This window comes from Varroa jacobsoni, unplaced genomic scaffold (genome assembly GCF_002532875.2).
Source record: "Varroa jacobsoni isolate VJ856 unplaced genomic scaffold, vjacob_1.0 scaffold_454, whole genome shotgun sequence".
Taxonomy (NCBI): domain Eukaryota; kingdom Metazoa; phylum Arthropoda; class Arachnida; order Mesostigmata; family Varroidae; genus Varroa; species Varroa jacobsoni.
Window position 1 is genome coordinate 27739 of NW_019213356.1, and position 17014 is coordinate 44752.

General features: G+C 44.1%; 1 protein-coding gene across 1 annotated transcript; it reads right to left on the reverse strand.

The window, feature by feature from the left end:
- Positions 1 to 5089: 5089 nt before the first annotated feature.
- LOC111260585 (uncharacterized) lies at positions 5090 to 15945 on the reverse strand. The gene is made up of 4 exons (XM_022833464.2): positions 15325 to 15945; positions 8056 to 8385; positions 7218 to 7423; positions 5090 to 6932 (listed from the first exon to the last, which is right to left on the reverse strand). Exons 2-4 carry the CDS (start codon positions 8232 to 8234, stop codon positions 6274 to 6276), a joined length of 1044 nt encoding a protein of 347 aa, XP_022689199.1. The 5' UTR covers positions 8235 to 8385; positions 15325 to 15945; the 3' UTR covers positions 5090 to 6273.
- Between the last annotated feature and the right edge of the window lie 1069 nt (positions 15946 to 17014).

Here is a 17014-nt window from a genome sequence, read left to right on the forward strand (position 1 = left end):
GTGTAGATTATACTAACTTTTTTTCCTTTTTTTGCTATATTTTTTCTTCCTGGCGTGACGATTTTATTTTTATGGAATGGATTTACTGGACCCGGTAATGGTGTAAAGTTGGACTCGAAAACCAACGGAAGTTCGACAGCAATTAGACGTAGAGGGTAGTTGTTTGTCATGATATATAATAGCCCCGTTTTATCAAGCTGAAACCTATTGTGATACGTATAGCGTGGAGTAGTAGAGCTCGTCATGAAATAAAACACTAGAAAATTCATAGCATAAATATACCTTGACGTATATCATGCACCATTGTAAAATTTTTTCGAGTAATAATAACTTAATAACCTAGATCTCATCCTCGTACTAACAGAGTGAATAACAACATTGTTTTTACACTTGAGTGTACATAATCGGCGATTAAAGTTCGACACATTTATTGTGTATCACTTTGATCACCTAACGCGTTATTAGCAGTTTAACAGCGAAGAGTTCAAAATTAGCTTCTTGTAGAGCCAGCAGTCTTCAACGTCCTTCCAAAGAACAGAAGTACGATGAACTCACAGACTGGAGAATTTGGTAGTCCGAATTATGTCGGCGGTACCTATTCATTAACGTGGAACCACTACATAATATCTGTGCTATTCATCTGGTGTTCTTTTACGGCTAAGGCCGCGTTTAGCTGTTGTTCTGGATCAGATATTAGGTATCTGAGCTTTTTGTTGGGGAAGCACATCTGTGGTTGGACGCGTGATCTATTCTTAGTCCTGCTGTTAAGAGTCGCTTTCGGGCTCCGTAGTAGAAAATGAAATGCTTGGCTTGACTTTTATCCATTGCCATTTAAGCAGAATCTAGTTTTGTCATTTAATTTCTTAATTACTGCAGGATCTAACCTTAGAATAATAATAGAGGTTACGACATGAAGAAGATTACGCTGCTAGGAGGCGTTCCCTTAATGGCCCAGTTATTTTATGTGCCATACGACTAGTGGCATATACGTGAAGCAAATGCGTGAATCTTGTGCAGAATTGTCTACTTCGTTAGTTTTTGCTGGGCACACATATATGACCGGTTCGACAATCAAGAACCAGAAAACCATGAAGCTCCGAAGGCCGTAAGTAACGTATAATACACACCGCTTTAATGCAAGCACATCGTTCAGCGCAGAATGATTTTTTTTATTACTGAACTATTTGAATGGTGCAGGTCAGACCAAGATTAGCTAGTAAATCTAACCTGTCAAAGAGATACTCTCAGCATGTTGCCTCTCACTCTGCTATTCAATTATGTTTTCTACGTTGAAAACAACGGCTGATATTCCTTCTACCACACTCGATTCCCAGTGGATTATGGGAACAGCGCCAACCTGTGGTGCGAAGATCAAACGAATGTCTATCGTACACGGTAAACTGCGCAGGAAGGTGGTACGATAGTAATGACGTGGGACGTCAACGCCTTACATGTCCAAGCCAATCCGAAACCGATGAGCAAACACAGATCTCTACTCGAGGTCATAGCTCAGTCGTACTTATGCAACGGTCAGAGTTGGGCAGGTTCAAGTTCGAAACGTAACTCGGCACCAAGGTCGATCGGACATTGACGGTAGTGGCATTGTTAATAGCGAGTATAATAGTTATAATGTCTTTATTGAGCTGCTCAAACCGAAATCTATCGCCAAATGAGTTAGCGAGCAGTCCAGTGACACAGTCAGATCCCTGTGGTAGCTACAAGTGCTCTTTTCATTTGTCTGAACAGTAAGGATCTATTCACAACAAAAGATCGGCGCGATTAAAAATGCGTTTCGTATAGTTATACATTCTATTTTCTCTCAGGATAAGCTGTTTATTGAAATACTGGAATAAATAAAACACTTCTAATTTATCATTATAAGTTGTTCTAAAGCTTTAAAATACTTTTCTTTAAATCCCAAGCGCTGTCGTGTGTACCAAATAAGCCGCCATCCGCTCCTGCATATAGGCCCTTTTGTGAACAGTGGTGTTATACCAAGGGCACCTTGTGTCATTTTCGTTTTCGAATTTTCGCGCGGCTACGATCCTTATTCAAGCTCCTATCAAATATCGGTCTCTTTTAACCTACTTCGCTTTGAAGAAGCATATAGCCACAAGATTCAACGAAGGCTACACCCAAATTCAGTACACTGGCAGTCAATGAAGTGTTGGCTCAACGTGCAATGCTTTAACCGTTGACTGTGTCTAAAAAAGCCGGACAGATCGTGTAGACAATTGGCCGTTGAGATACTTAATCCAGCCATTACTTCATTTGCAATCCTGTCCCCTTGAACATGGCCAGCTGTCAGAAACTTTTTGTAAAGAAGGCCTCAGAAATAATAGCATTGTCAGTAACAAGACTCAACATAATCACGTTGCAATTTTCACAGGTATCGAGTATTATACCAGCTTACAAAATGATTTGGAAGGGCGTTTAGCGCCCTGTTTAGCCTATGCATGACCTATACGAAATTGCAAAGGATTATAAGTTACTTGGGTATGCAATAAGGGTCGCTTGAAGGAGCTCTGCGAAAAACATAGAATCAATTGGCTAAATACTTTTTCCCTCCATACGGAAAAGTCGATTTGTTTCCATAGAGCGTAATGTTAACGGGTTCAAGATGAATCGACCGCAGCACGACACCGGCGCTGATAGGGCGGTCATCGGCATCGCTCGCGCTAATATATCATCAACGTAAAAAATATATATATTAGGGAAGAAGCTATTCCTAATAGAGAATAGTTGGGCGTTATTTAACGTTACTTCTGTTGTAAATATAATTAGTTTTTAACTTTTACGCAAATGTGTTCAATAGCAAAGAAGGTGCTGGACGGAACTTGCAGGTGGCGCTCTAGTATTTATAGAGATTGAACAGTAAATGCGTTTCCAGTAAACAGCGGATAGATAGATTCGCACATCGACATGACGCAAACTCTATATGTCTGTATGACCTGAATAGGCATTTTTACAACGATAGAAGAACTTGTATGTGGTAGTAGGGGCAACTGTACTTGTCTTAAATTTGTCAAGTATTTAGCTGTATGGATACTCCACTGGAAACAAATCCGTATCTCTTTACCGCTTATTCACGGTACATCTCATAATAACTATATCAACCTATGGAGATTGAGGTTTACCTAGTCAACGTGCTAATACCCCGTCTAGCTGAACCTTGTTACGCCGCTGTCGGTCACAATAAATGCGACAATGGTAGGCGGCTCTGTGGGTCACATCCTCACGATGGCCAAGATATTTGAGCGACTATTCTAATCGCGCGAAGGAACACGATTTGAGATAACAGGCCAGCTGGCTTATACGAGTGCAACTAAGCATCGCTCAGACACGAAGTTCGGTAGAAACCCAGAGAGCTCAAATCCATGGTTAAATGTGCATTCACGAAATCTAATGAAGTATGTCGTCGAACAGGCACCATTTACTTGAAAAATAGCCAGGACGTTAGTTTCAGCCTGCCGCTAATTCACATTTATTCACGTAATGAGCGGCTCAAAATCGTAGCTCGTACCGTTATTATACACTACATAGTATTAGTCTCTTAGTTGTGTTCGTCTCTTTGATAATCTCTGAACAAACTGCTCACGAAGCTCTGCTGCTCCTGCTCGAAAGACGCGATTCATGACGAATCTAGCTCAGACGAAGTTCAGACGAGGTGCACCTTTACGAAGTACGACGTCTTTGTAGTTGGTTACTCGATTCTACTTAGTCGGAAAATTTGTGTCATTTCCTTAGGTTAATCGTGGGGCTTTACGTTCATTATAGTTCGGTTTTTGTGCACTGGGTCGACATTGTAAAGAAGTCCACTCAGTAGAAAGCCTGGCTACCTACTAAACTGCTCAAGATGGCTGCGCAAAAGCTTAACTTAAAATGTTCGTGTGGGTTTGTAAGCGGTCTACACTGTCTATATTGACGCTAGCTTACACTGCGTACTTTTCGGTTGGAAAGCTAAAGCTAATCATTTCCGTAAAAAGTACGTGCTTCGTAAAATATATAAGACAGTGAAATATTTATATGATATGAACTTGATGAGCGTCTAACAAAAGTGAGTTACTATATAGTAGTTTAGATCCGGGGGGCTGTCTCATACGCAGCATTTACAATTGTAAGCACCCTCAAATATGCAAGTGAAAACGTTTCTTCGCCGTGTAACTTACAAAGATCATCCGTTATTATTGACGTATCCGAGCCAGCCATATGGAAGTCTTTTGGTGATGGGACACTTACCGCTTCCATCACTATACGTGCGTTTGTCTGTTTGTTATAAGTAAATTTAAGTTAGTTATATAATGCAGAACAGCAATTGGTCTCATTAGCGCAGCGACACGATCCAAATAACCTAAGTTTAAGCCAGTGAAATAAGAATATTGGAACTTCTGATTGACATATTAATAATAAGTAATCACACTATGTACTGTCGACTGCTCTATGGTGTGATCAATTTCGTTCAATGAATCTAAATACAATCAATGCTCAATATTGGCTAATATTTCGTGGTAATAATCTATTTTTCTATTTTTTTGGCAGTTATCAATCGAACCTGCTGGAACCGGAATAAATGCTAAACGGTTCATCTAATGGAAGCCAGGCTCTTGTTGTTCATTATAATCACTAGTGCAATAACGAACTAAGACTAAAAAAAAAACAGCGTAAATAAAACCGAAATTTTAATCCAAGTTGTAAATATGCGGTTCTTTCATAATAACTATAGAATTTGCAGTTGAAGCGTGCAAGATTTAGCCATGGCTTAAATCCGGTCAAGAGTTTCCTTAGGCTTGAAGGCCAGTTGTAGAAGCTGATCGGGCGTCTGCTTTTGGACGAGCTAATTAACAATAATTTTTCACTCCATTTCGGGCACCGGGATGCCGCTGTGCATATACTCATCACAGATAAGCTCGATAGTTTTACCAATTTGGAAATAATTCTGAAAAGTAAAAACACATGGTAATAATGGCAGTTATGTAATCTAAGCATAGGCTAAAGACCTACCTTATTTCGTATCAATTAAAACCGCAGAGGTACTACCGTTGAGCGCTATGTCTACATACATATATATATATAAAATAAAAGTCCCTCATTCGGTTCGCTCTAAACGTTTATATTTATCATCTATCATCACAAGGGATCACGTTAAAAATACATTTTTCTCAGTTGTTTTGGACAACGGCCGGATGTGCATTGAACCAAACAGAGCAAAGTCCTAATGAATGCTTGCAGAAGCATTGGTCGTCGGGTGACTGCATTATTGTTTTGTCTGCGGTGAATAGATTTTGTTTATGATCAAAAGCATGACTATTGTTTTCGACAATCGGCCGTGTCCCTGTGAAGAAGTGTGTTGCCACCCATTCTTTGTTACGTATTATAGTCAACTTCAATCTAGAATTAACAATGCTTAAAGAAGGCTAAGCCTATCTACCAAATCAACCGGATGTTTGGTAATGGTTATCCATCGTTCTTCATTTTTTGGCAATAATTATATTTTTGCTCTTATTTCTGTTTCCGTGCTTTTGCCCACGCAAGCAAGGTTTCTCACAAATCTATTGAGAATATTGTCTTTCTGCCTATCTATATGCGTATCCGTTGACAACCATTTATATACGAGCAGTTTCCATATATTGTTCGATTTTTCAAATTTTGCTGTTTTGCATACAGCATATGTGGCGTTGTTGTTGTTGCATTACCAAAATAGATGTACTTTTAGGACAGGGTATATGAACTTCTATGTTCAACTATGCTTATATGTCCCGCATATAAATAGAAACCAAGAAGTCAACCAAGCTATATAACATCTTATAGATTTTAATATAGGTATCAGGTAATTATTAGCGTAAATCTACTGTTTCATTTTTTTTCATCGGTTATTTTTTCGCCCATTGGTTTATAACATTTATTAATTATTGCTATTGTTAAGCGCGTTATCTTGGTCCAGGGTTGTCTTTATTATGATATTAATTGCGTCTACCGTTCCAAGGCTGCCCGCATTTCAACAACACGTGCCCCAGTTATTTTTTTCTCTTTGCCAGGTTGAAGTTCTGACGCTTTGTTCATGCATCCAACCCGCTCGAAATAGCAACGAACAGGATGTCTATGACGGCACAATTACTCGCTTCGTCCATGGCTAAGGCATGTAGACTAGCCGATCGTCTGTTTTTTGTAGGGGACGACATTTAGCAGATATATGTGTACTGTTCAAATAACACAAGGTTATTTACTGTTCGTAATAATGCTATACTGTGCAATAATATATCATATATGTTAGCCTCAGCAGGCTCTCGCTGACGGCGCTGTGCCGCTGGTTGAGGGTCCTGTTTCGGCCTGAATGAGCAACTCGCTGCTTCTCAAAGCAGCAGCAACAGCGCCACGAAATTGTTGATGCTGCTGACCCTGATCACCTCTATGCAATTGCAGATGGTTGCTAAGAGTATAACTACAATTGTTCTGGTTGCTGTCGCTGTCAAGTCCCGCCGTCGTGTGATGGTGACTTCCGACTGACTGAATTGCCGCTGCTGCTGCTACTGTCTGCTGTGGCAATGGGTGTATGGTAGCTCCCAGAGCCGCTGACGCGTCTTCCTGGAAGAGGGCATCTACATCGACATAATGGTGGTGCTGATGTCGGTGCTGACCACCGTCTCTTGATAGAGAGGCGCTATTCTGCTGGTCCATGAGGTTGGGCACAATATCGAAATAAGCCGGCGGGGGCTCGGGACAGGCCATATGGTAAGGAGGTGGTGGTGGAGGCGGTAACCAGCCAGCTACGCCCACTCCTCCAGAGCAGTTCGGTCCGTGATGGGTACGCGCGCCACTGTGTACGCCGGCATGATGACTACGGCCGTGGCTGTGGTGACCGTCCGACGCGTCTGGATCTTCCTCGGAAAATTGGGGCGGTGGTCCCCGCTGGTGGTCGTGCTGATATCTGTATTCTGCAGAAAAAAAAACAGAGAAAACATCAAGCATTTTAGGCGTTAGTTAGTAAGTCGCTTGTATAGTATATAGGTAGTTATTTGGTGACGAACTAACTTTCATTTGATGCTAATATTCAACGGCAAAATTCTTTCTAAAAAGGATACACTAAAATGTAGTCTAGTTGGATTTATGCTGCACCTGTATGCACGCCTACAACGATAGTTTTCGGCGCAATGTATAGTATAGTTAACTAGTCAGTTAAGCTCTTATTAAGTGCTGGCATCGGGGCAGTCAAGACGAACCTGAATTGGAGTGCTTTGGTGTTCCCTGGGGAGATGTGGGGTATGGTGGATAAGGACAAGACGAAGTGTAGTGTGACGATGTGTGCATAACGGCGTCCTCATCATCAGCCAATATTCCCTCGCCGTCGTGAAGGTGCGTCCCCTTTCGTACGACGGCCAGCGTTCCGCTAAACGCGATCAACGCTAAAAAAAAGCCAGAGTAGCGCCTGAAAAATGGTGAAACGCATTACGCGTTTATACATGTATATATGTCTTGAAAAATATTTAATAGTAATTACTCTAATGGAAGAGATTCATTTAGCACATCGTCTTTAACAGTGAACCTACTGGCACTACGCCTACTCAAAATGACGGAATAAAACGGACAAAAGTTGCTGCTATCATAATGGCTTTTAATGACGTTTCGGTGTCGATGTGGTAACGTTTTAACATGCGAACTTCAATATGTCGTCAGATGACGAACAAAAGAAGATTAACAAAACACATACTACTTTTGGCGTATGGAGAAGCACGCGCTCCGCTTAGTCTAGCGTTAACTTAGGCTGCTCCCATCATCACCCCTGTTCAGTGGCAATTGTACGATCCTAGCCATGGCAACAGAAAAACTATTGCCGTCTATTTAACGGTAGAAAGTCAATTATTAAACTGGCCTGTTCCTTGCAAAATCATGCATAAAAACAACATTCCCGTTCACACATCAACCCCTAGTGGATAAAAGCTACGTCTTCCTACGTATAGTTCGACAGCGTCGCGTATTCTGATGAACATAACGTAGTAGTTTTCTACGACTAATAGATTTCCCGATTGGTCAGATACGGCGATAGCTGCGCCTGCTTACCTGTCAGTGTCCATCCACATGGCGAGCGCACCGAGTCCCATGAGAAATAGAAGGAGTAGGCATAGAAATAGACGTCGCAGTACTAGCAAAATGAGATTGTATTCGGACGGCTCAATTAAAACGAAACTTCGGCCTGTTCCTAGGCCGGGTGAGTTTTCGTTGGAATCATCCGTTGTCATTGTGTATCTGCAATCTATGTGAGTTGAGGTAGCGTCACTTCACACTTAAGTCGATACTGGGGCTCACCGGTTTGATTCGTTACGGCAGTTGCCTGTTTAGCGTTATTGCAGAAGCCAGATGGCCAAACTCTGTGCACTTTCAGCCAATTGCCTGAAGTATTATAACGAATTATTTATTAATCGTTAACTTTTTTTTAGTAAACTTTTGCATATTATTTTTCCTATTTTTTGACACATAATAACACAATAAAATGAACTTTCGACACACAAATATGGTGTCTATATATGTTGACTACATGTATGTTAGATGACATAACAGAATTAGAAGGAAAAAACTTCTCATGGACTCCCAAGCCATCACATAAAACAACTCTTTTTTAGACCGCATGGAATATATAGTAATTTCATCTAATAAGAAATTCTTCAAAAGCAGACAACTTGATAAAAAAAAAATCCGTTTTCATATATACAGTAATTTATTTATTATTGCAAAATTAAGGTTCAGCATGATATAGATAATTGTACATATTCGGTTGTAGGACCGGCGCTTGCTGGGTCGGGCTCCACTTTGAGACGGACTGGATTTAAATTACCGGTTGCATTTAACTTCCTGCATTCAAGTGAAAACGTAGCGGCATGAGACTGTTTTCGTGCGAAAAAAATAATATTTCTATTTAGTCTGGGTCCAAAAACCGTTTTCTAAGAGTTTTGCGTTCTGGCATCAATGACGGCTTACACAACAGGGAGAAGTACCCTATTCTTGCTATTTTGCAAGTCGTTTAGAGGTTATATCAAAAGGTCGTTTTGCGATTTCCGACAGGGTTGTACGTACTTATATTATTATCTGTGGTGGCCGTCGAATCAACTGACAGGAAATCGAGCTGAAGTTTTCGCTCGATTTGCTCGAAGCTTTGCAAAATGCCCAGGATACGTGCCTTTCTATATGAAGCTCCTGTACGCCAGTACTACTACTAAAAGAGTCCGCGAGCTTTTTCTCCCCTCGAAGCGCTTGTAAATCGCTTGCAGACAAGTAACGTAATGTCTCTACAAGTTGTCCTATTTCTATGTGAATTTCCATTAAAGATTATGCAGTAAATGCGTCGCACCTTTCATTCATCGTTTATCGGTTATCAACCCATGTTAATGATAATACTAGTAATAAGAAATTCTACTCGTTTTACTATCTCTCGGTAAGAAAAGGATACATGAAGAAATCTCTTTAAATGGATCACTTTTGCGCCAATCATTTAACAATATCGAAGATGAAGAGACCGATTACATACGTACCAATCGATTGTCGTCAACAAAGAACAACGCAATGTTTACCGACGTTTTGACTTTATAAATTCGTTTATTCATCACTCAGTATTGTTTTCATACGATTTTCATCAGTTACGTAATCGTCTTGTTTCCAGGCGTACAAAATCACTAGTGCTGTTGTCGCTATTACAAATGTACAGGGTGACGTTGTTTGGTATCGTTTTGTATAGTTGGACGAGCCTAAAACGCTCCGTCACCTATTACCGCTAGAGCGTGACCGAGTTTATTCTGTCATTCGGCTACGTTGATTGTGAGCGCTCTGTTGCCAACAATGTAAGTTTTGTGTCAGGATGACGCTTTATATGGGAAGCAGTATCGACGTGCTACGTTGGCTACGGGGTTTCTGTATTGCACGCTTAGGCACACGCAGTTATTGGGAGACATACGCACATCAGAATTATTTTCATTGAGCTCTCCGATGTACACACATTTACCTATATATATATATAGCACACAAGTAACAACAATGTCCACCATATTCTATTAGACGTTTAAACCCTGTGCAGGTGCTATTGGCCTTTTTGTCTCTCAACAGATCGTATGCTGATAAAGCTGCATCGATCGCCTAATGAACCCGAATCGTATTGGTATTGGTTTCTCGGTCCAGCGACATATGTCGACGAATCAACGAGCGTCGCGAACATTGTCAGATTAGTTTACAGAGCAGGATGACGGTGATTTACTTAAAAATAACGTTGTCGATCCTTCCTAAATCATCTAATACAGATTCAGCTAATTCGGTATCGGTTTTTGAGTTTCACTTGACTTTTTTGCTGGTCGTTTCAGGGAGTAAGCGATAGCAGCTTCCGCTAGTTTCTGAAAATAGCATTTACACCCAGTCCTCTTGCTGCTGCTGCTGCTGCTGCTGCTGCTATTACTAGCTTCGACGACGTTAGTTTCTACATACGCCATACATTCATTATCTGTCTATTTACTGAAACGGAAGAACTCGGCGCGCCTCGTGTAGTCATTAAAGTACTCGTTTTCTCACTCGTGCTTCTTTCACGTTCTTTTTGGACGCGCGCCAGTCTGATTCAATCACATCTGATCACATCAGTAAAATTTGCTTCGACGTTGGAAGCTTTCTTTAAGCTGCGTCAATTTATTTTGTCATATTAGCCTCATGATCAGGTCCCTACATGCATATTTCAGTGAAGGTGTTACTATCTTCCTTTCTAAACTCACGCAGTCTCTCACTTTCATTCAGTGTCTCTCTGCTGATGTTTCGCGAACTTTCAATTCTTCTCTGTCTAGTTTAGTTACAGGTTTGAGTTTTTTTTCTTACAAGGTGAAGCGTTCATTACCATGTGCGGCTTGTCGTAATGTGTGGGCAGTATATGTTACGAATCAACATCACTGCATTACTATCTCAAGGTTTAAGGTAGGTTCTGCCTGGTCTAACGGTGCTGGCCATTTGGGCTAATACGAATAGGGCTCGCAGGGTGCGGCAAGACTGCGAGGCAAGTCAAGCGCGTTCGAATGATTCACACTTTTCCGCTGGTCATTTTAGCGTCTGGCCATGTCTTTAGTTTGCTTTTAGCACGTCGAACCATCACTGCAACTACCGTTAGATAAGAACCGTCGCAGAATCGCTGACAACGATCGATGACAAATTGGGGCGGTATGACTATTATTCAAACTCGTAAGCCAGCACAAACCATTCTACCATAGTACATTCTCGTTGAGAATAGTTATTTTGCGTATGGTGCGCCCCATTGATGCGATCCTTTGTATGCTCTTTTTTGGGGGGTTTGTGAATCCCCAATGCGTGGACGTATCTGTCACGTGACTCTACATGTGAATACGAACTTCCGTTGACTCTGCCGGGTGTCAGGTGGCTGGAGCCAAATGTGGCGGAATCCCATTGACGCTGGCAAGGCTGTTCGCGATGGTAGTATTGGACGGAATCGCCGGCCCCGCCTGATAGTACATGCCTGCCATTGAGCCGACGGACAGTTCGGGACAGCCGCACGTCGACGCAGCAGAAGAGCTGCGTTGGGGACAACCCGCCGCGGCATGGGGACGCGGATGCTGTGGCGCCGCATTTGGTAGACCAGTTGTATTGATCGGATGGTTTACAGTGACACTAGGCCTTTGCAGTGAGCCAGTGTGCGGATAGTAGAACGCAGTTCGCGTCTGTTGGCACATTGCTCGTCCCGTCGTGCCGTACACGACCCCGTGGTACTCGTCCATGGCGTACTGCCGCCGCCAGTGATTTTGATAGCGACGTCCGCCATGATATGTGCGATAGTTGGCGTAGTTAGGCGCATGCACCGCGGGTATGTCCGACGTGCACTCCTCGGTCGACGTATCGCTGCCGTCAAGGAATGATCTGATCCGATTGTATCGGCCCCAGTCAGCGGGCCGAAGCGTTACCGAACGGCTGCTGTGGTCCACAGGCAGGGCGATTTGATTAGAGAAGACCTGCGAGGCAGCAAATGTATGTATCGGCTGCTGTTGGCGGTGCATATTGTGATTGTGCTGAAGCGGTAGGGTGCCGTATAAGGGGTAGTTCTCTGTGACAGGAAACGCCTGGTTCTGTTGGGGCGGCTGGGCCTGTTGCTGCGCAAGGTAGTCTGCCGATGACGAGACGCCCTTGGGCTGAGGGCGTTGAAGGGTTCCGTTTCTCGAATCGTCTGTATCACTACAACTGTCTAAAATTGATCGTGCCCTAGTACGCCATTCGTTCGTAGTTGACGGTGAATTTTGACTTGGCTGCGGAGCAGTGGGTCGCTGGTGGACATAATAACGGTCCGAGCAATAATAGCTCACTCGAGGAGTCGTGTTGTACCCAGACGTACCAGGTTGATTTCCACCGAATAATTCCGGCCTTCGTCTTGTAGAGGGTGGTCTTTCCCACTCGGTTGCTTCTTCGTACGATGGTGGAAACAAACCCTCGATGCTAATACCTTGTGCACCTAACCCGCTCTCAGAAGACCAAACGGTCGTAGTTGCCGTACCATTCTGTATCTGTTTTTGAACGACGAGAGCACTGGACATTTCCTGTTCTTCGTAGGGCGGAGGCGGACAGTTTGGTATGGACGGAGCGCGTGACCTGTCGAGCGATCCTCCAGGGAAGACGAACACGGTCTTGGCCAGTTGCTTTCCTCTGGAGTTGTTTGATGAAGCGCTGCTCCTGCGAGTCAAAGCGCCGGGCTGGTCTCTCTGGCTGTTACGTAGCTGGCTCTCCTCGTATGTGGGAGGCTGACCCCGAACGCGAGAATAGAGCAGGAGAGTCTCCGTCCCGGGCGGGCCTGTTCCGTTTCCAATTAATAATGTGGGATTTACTGCTGAACCATTACTGCCGCGGTCGGACCGCGACGCGAACTGTGCGTACACCGCTGTCATTTGGATGGTCATGCGGTCGGCGTCTCGCGTCTGGACCTTGACCGGTGCCAACACCGGAAGTAGGATGACGATGACGACAAAGAAGCCAATTGATGCGACGATGACCGAATCGAGCACGAGACTCGGTCTTGGAAGCAACGGGGTATGGCTTGCGGCGGCAGCATCGGCAGCCACCCCACCGGAAACTAGGATGAAGAAAGTTAACGCTAACGCCAATAGCAGTGAACATCCAAAGCGACAGCATTCGCACAGGCGTGTGTTTGACCCGGTACAGGCAAACACAAAGATGCCGAACAACACCCCCGACGCAATCATATACAGGGACACGCCGAAAGCTATGTACGGCGTCGCCTGTAGAACAGTATAGCTGGCCACAACTAAGCTGACGTAGAAAATGATGAAAGCGCATCGCGTGACGCTCTTGCCTTGTTTATCCCAGAAGGCACGCCATTGTGATCGTCGCAGCGCCTGCACATCCATTGCAAAAATTAGTTTCTGGAAAACCGTGAGGCGCTGAGTGTTACGCTGCGCTTGTGAATTGAGAATTAAGTAGCCGCAGCTTCCAAGCTAGCTATTATTAAGCAAGCTTAGTATACGTATCAGTATGAAAACCCCGCATTTGGTAGTCACGCGAACCAGGCAGCGATTCGCTGTTTCTGAGGTTGACAAAGTCCCGTGATAGTTAGGTAGTTTTTGTTTGACGAACTGTTTAGCTGTTCAGAACTGTTTCGGGAGTTTCAAAGCCAAACTGATGTCCGGACTGATGACTATTCCAGTCCCGGTGACCGAGTGCTCTAATCACAACTGGGGCTGGGGCTCGCCTAAGGGGAGTGGGTGCTTAGATGGGTGAATATATCTGCCAGCCTTGCCTGCTATGCCACACACAATGCATACACGCCTGCAAGAAGAAGAAGAACAACAACAAAGAACATTGTAGTTCAATTGCGTGGAGATTGCGAAACAACTGAACCAGGGAGAACATGAGAAAAGACAAGTGACAGGTAGAGGGAGAATGAAATCGTAGTAATTGACTGAGGAGAAAGTTAAATGCAGAAAAAAATCATTGTTTTCCTTAGCCTGATAGACTCATGTGGGACAAAAATGATCCAATTCGATGATTCGATCTCTGTGTCTCAACTTCAAAGGGAAAAACAGGGATCAAACACGTCCCACTGCCGGGCAACGTACTAAGAGCGTAAATAAGTTGAACGAAAAGGCTTACTGCGGTGACAGTATCAAGATAAAAAAAAACCGCTTTTTTTTACGATGTTCACGCCAACCTCCGACGGTTGGTAACGACAGGTAACAGAAGCAGTGGTTGTGTTAAAGTGGCTTCATTCAGCTGGCTGGCGATTGGCAGTCATATCCACTCTATCGTTCCAGATATACCTACGGATTTGATACCTATGATATATGCACACATATCTGTAAAGAACGAGTATCGTCTATTACGCTCACATCCTGAAGTGGTATATCACATTATCATATTTCTTCCTATATACTACCAATGCTAAGACTGTGCACTCTATTGGCAACGCGTCTAGCCAGCTGCACTGGTAGACTAAGACCAATGATGGCTATGGGCGTGTGGGCGTTAAAAACTACGTTAAGTCGCTATGTCAAAAAATTACCGAGATATCATTGATATTGTAGCCTATTCCTACGCCTAGTAGCTCCGACGGTTGCTTGTTATCAGTAGTCATACCTGATTGAATCTTTGACGGCTATGTGCATAGGCAAAAGTACGTTAATTGTTAATGGCATAACTGTCTGCACTATTTTATTATAGAGGCCGAGTAAAAACGAAGACCCAAAGCTTCGACATCGCCAATTGTAACACACTGTATGCGGTCAATCTGTGTCGTTACGGACACTTTAGTCCTAGCAAGCGCTTTATGTCACTGCCGATATTCAGATACACGTCAGATGTCCACACTCACGGGTCGCGTACGCGCGTGTGACCGTTGATGGGTTCGAAAACGATGTACACCAATAAATACCGGCGCGTAGGTACGTTAACGAAGTGATCACAAGGCTGCCTTTTTCTGCTGTGTCCTGTTTATCGCGGCTACGATCTAGATCATGTTGGGGTCCGTCGTAATGACGGATGGGTAGCAGGCTACATTTTTCCATTATCCTCTAGCAGAACATTGCAACTGTAATTAGTTGGTAGCTGCCTTACACTGGTGTGTGTACCTGACGCCTCACTTCACTTAGATCCCAGATTAATGAGGGAAGGGGGTGGTGACTTGCATCACTTTGTTTCGCGCTATCCGTAAAAAGCCAAAACCTGCATTCGATTATACAGTGTGTGTTTTAAGCTTCTCACACATCGTTCACGACACGCTAGTTTCACTGTCGAAACACCGTATTGTATTAGGTCGCACCAAAACTACCAAGCAACGTTTCTGTAAACACTCACCTGCTGTATTCCTGTGGTACAAGTAGTAGTGGAAAAGGCCAAGCGCAGTCCTGTTCCGATCTCCTACGGCTACTTCCACCGTCAGCGTCTTTTCCGTTGCACGTTGTTTTATTGCGTTTCAGCTTTCTTCTTTTCCATCAGCGTCCGATTATGCTGTTCCAAGCTACAGCGATGGTGGGCTTAGCCTTCCACGTCACGGGAAGAAATCCGTCGTCGTCGCGGCGGCGTCATCCCGACGCGCGGGCCTCGCACTAACGCGCAGAGTCCCGACAACGTCGACTATGACGTATAAAACCTAAGTCAACGGGCCAGCTGTAACACTGGTGCTAGCCGTAACGAGCGAGTCGTAGCAGAAAATAGAACTACTACTGCTGTGGGCCTGTGTCCCGTATGTCATTAGTCTTGTCTCTTCCCCACCACCCCTGAGATTGGTGGACTGCAAACTGCAACAGCGCTCCGGAGATGTTGCCACTGCGCGGCTGCAGATATCCTTCTCCCAGGCATACATACACACGGACACTTCTTTCTGCCTCTTCTATGAACGCGATTGTAGCGTGAGGTAGTCAACACAGGACGACGGGAGCGACGCTAATGGCAACCGCTTTGAATGACGAAAGGAGTTGGATCGGGGCGCGAGGGAGAGTCCTGGTCCCATACCGTTGCTTCAGCGGCCGCTATATGACCCTGCTGCCACCACAGACACAGATCACAGCAGACAGGCACCGCCAACAAGCAGCCAGAACCACCAACTGCGCAGAATGAAACGGATACTCTATGCGCGCAAAAACACTGAACACCTTTCTCTCTCTCCCTCGCCTCTATCGAGTTTTGCCTTTCTGCGGCGCGCGAAAAAAAAAGAATCGACAATGAATAGCTCGCCTACGATGGCTTTGGGTTCAGGCGGGCAGCAGTCTCGACGCCGCCGCCGGATAGACACTGAATATCACAGAAGAGTGGAGTATATGCGGCTCATGAAACCAAATGGGCCAGCAGGGTAACGCAGGCGTAAGATGAACGTTGCCAATGGCGCAGCATCGAGCCTCTTTGGATGAGGATCCTAAAGATGCGGAACAGGGAGGGCGATGCAATAGTACAGTGCGTAGCGTGTTGGTGCTGTTGTGAACCCAGTGAAGAGAGCGCTAACGATATCATGCACATGGGCTAGCCATCATCTAATACTAACCTGTAAAATCAGCAATTAACGAATAGGGTCGGTACTGAAACAGGAAATACGGGGTCCTAATAGCAGAAGGAAACGCGGATGAAAGTAGAAAGGCAAGTGGAACGCGCAAATTTGGAACGGCGATCGTAGCAACAGTTGCAGCTAATGTGGGGTGCCAAGACGAAATACGTGTACATCGTTATTAAACAGCCTTGCTAATTCTCGCTTTAAAAATCAATAAATCAGTAAAAGTCTGCCTAGAAAAAGACACTGTCGAATTCGAACAGATTCTGATTTCGCCTAATACTCGCCCGCATTTTCGATTATCCGGTAGAGTAGTAGGTCTGTAGTCTAGCCTGTTAAAACTTGATCCGTCTCGGGCAATTGGTAGAATTGAGGTGTGCCTTTCACTTAGTACTTATGCCAAGTTAGCTTGCAAAATGTCTAACTTAAAATCTCCGGGAATTATATTATATAACAACTATTGGAGCAGTATACTACCCGGTCCTTTCCTCTATTACTTGTAAG

Excerpts from the sequence above, each read along its gene's own strand:
- LOC111260585 (XM_022833464.2), bottom strand. The coding sequence starts at position 8,234 with ATGACAACGGATGATTCCAACGAAAACTCACCCGGCCTAGGAACAGGC. Across the intron at positions 7,424-8,055 it reads ATGTGGATGGACACTGACAG|GCGCTACTCTGGCTTTTTTT; the intron begins GTAAGCAGGCGC and ends ACCATTTTTCAG. Across the intron at positions 6,933-7,217 it reads ACCAAAGCACTCCAATTCAG|AATACAGATATCAGCACGAC; the intron begins GTTCGTCTTGAC and ends TTTTTTCTGCAG.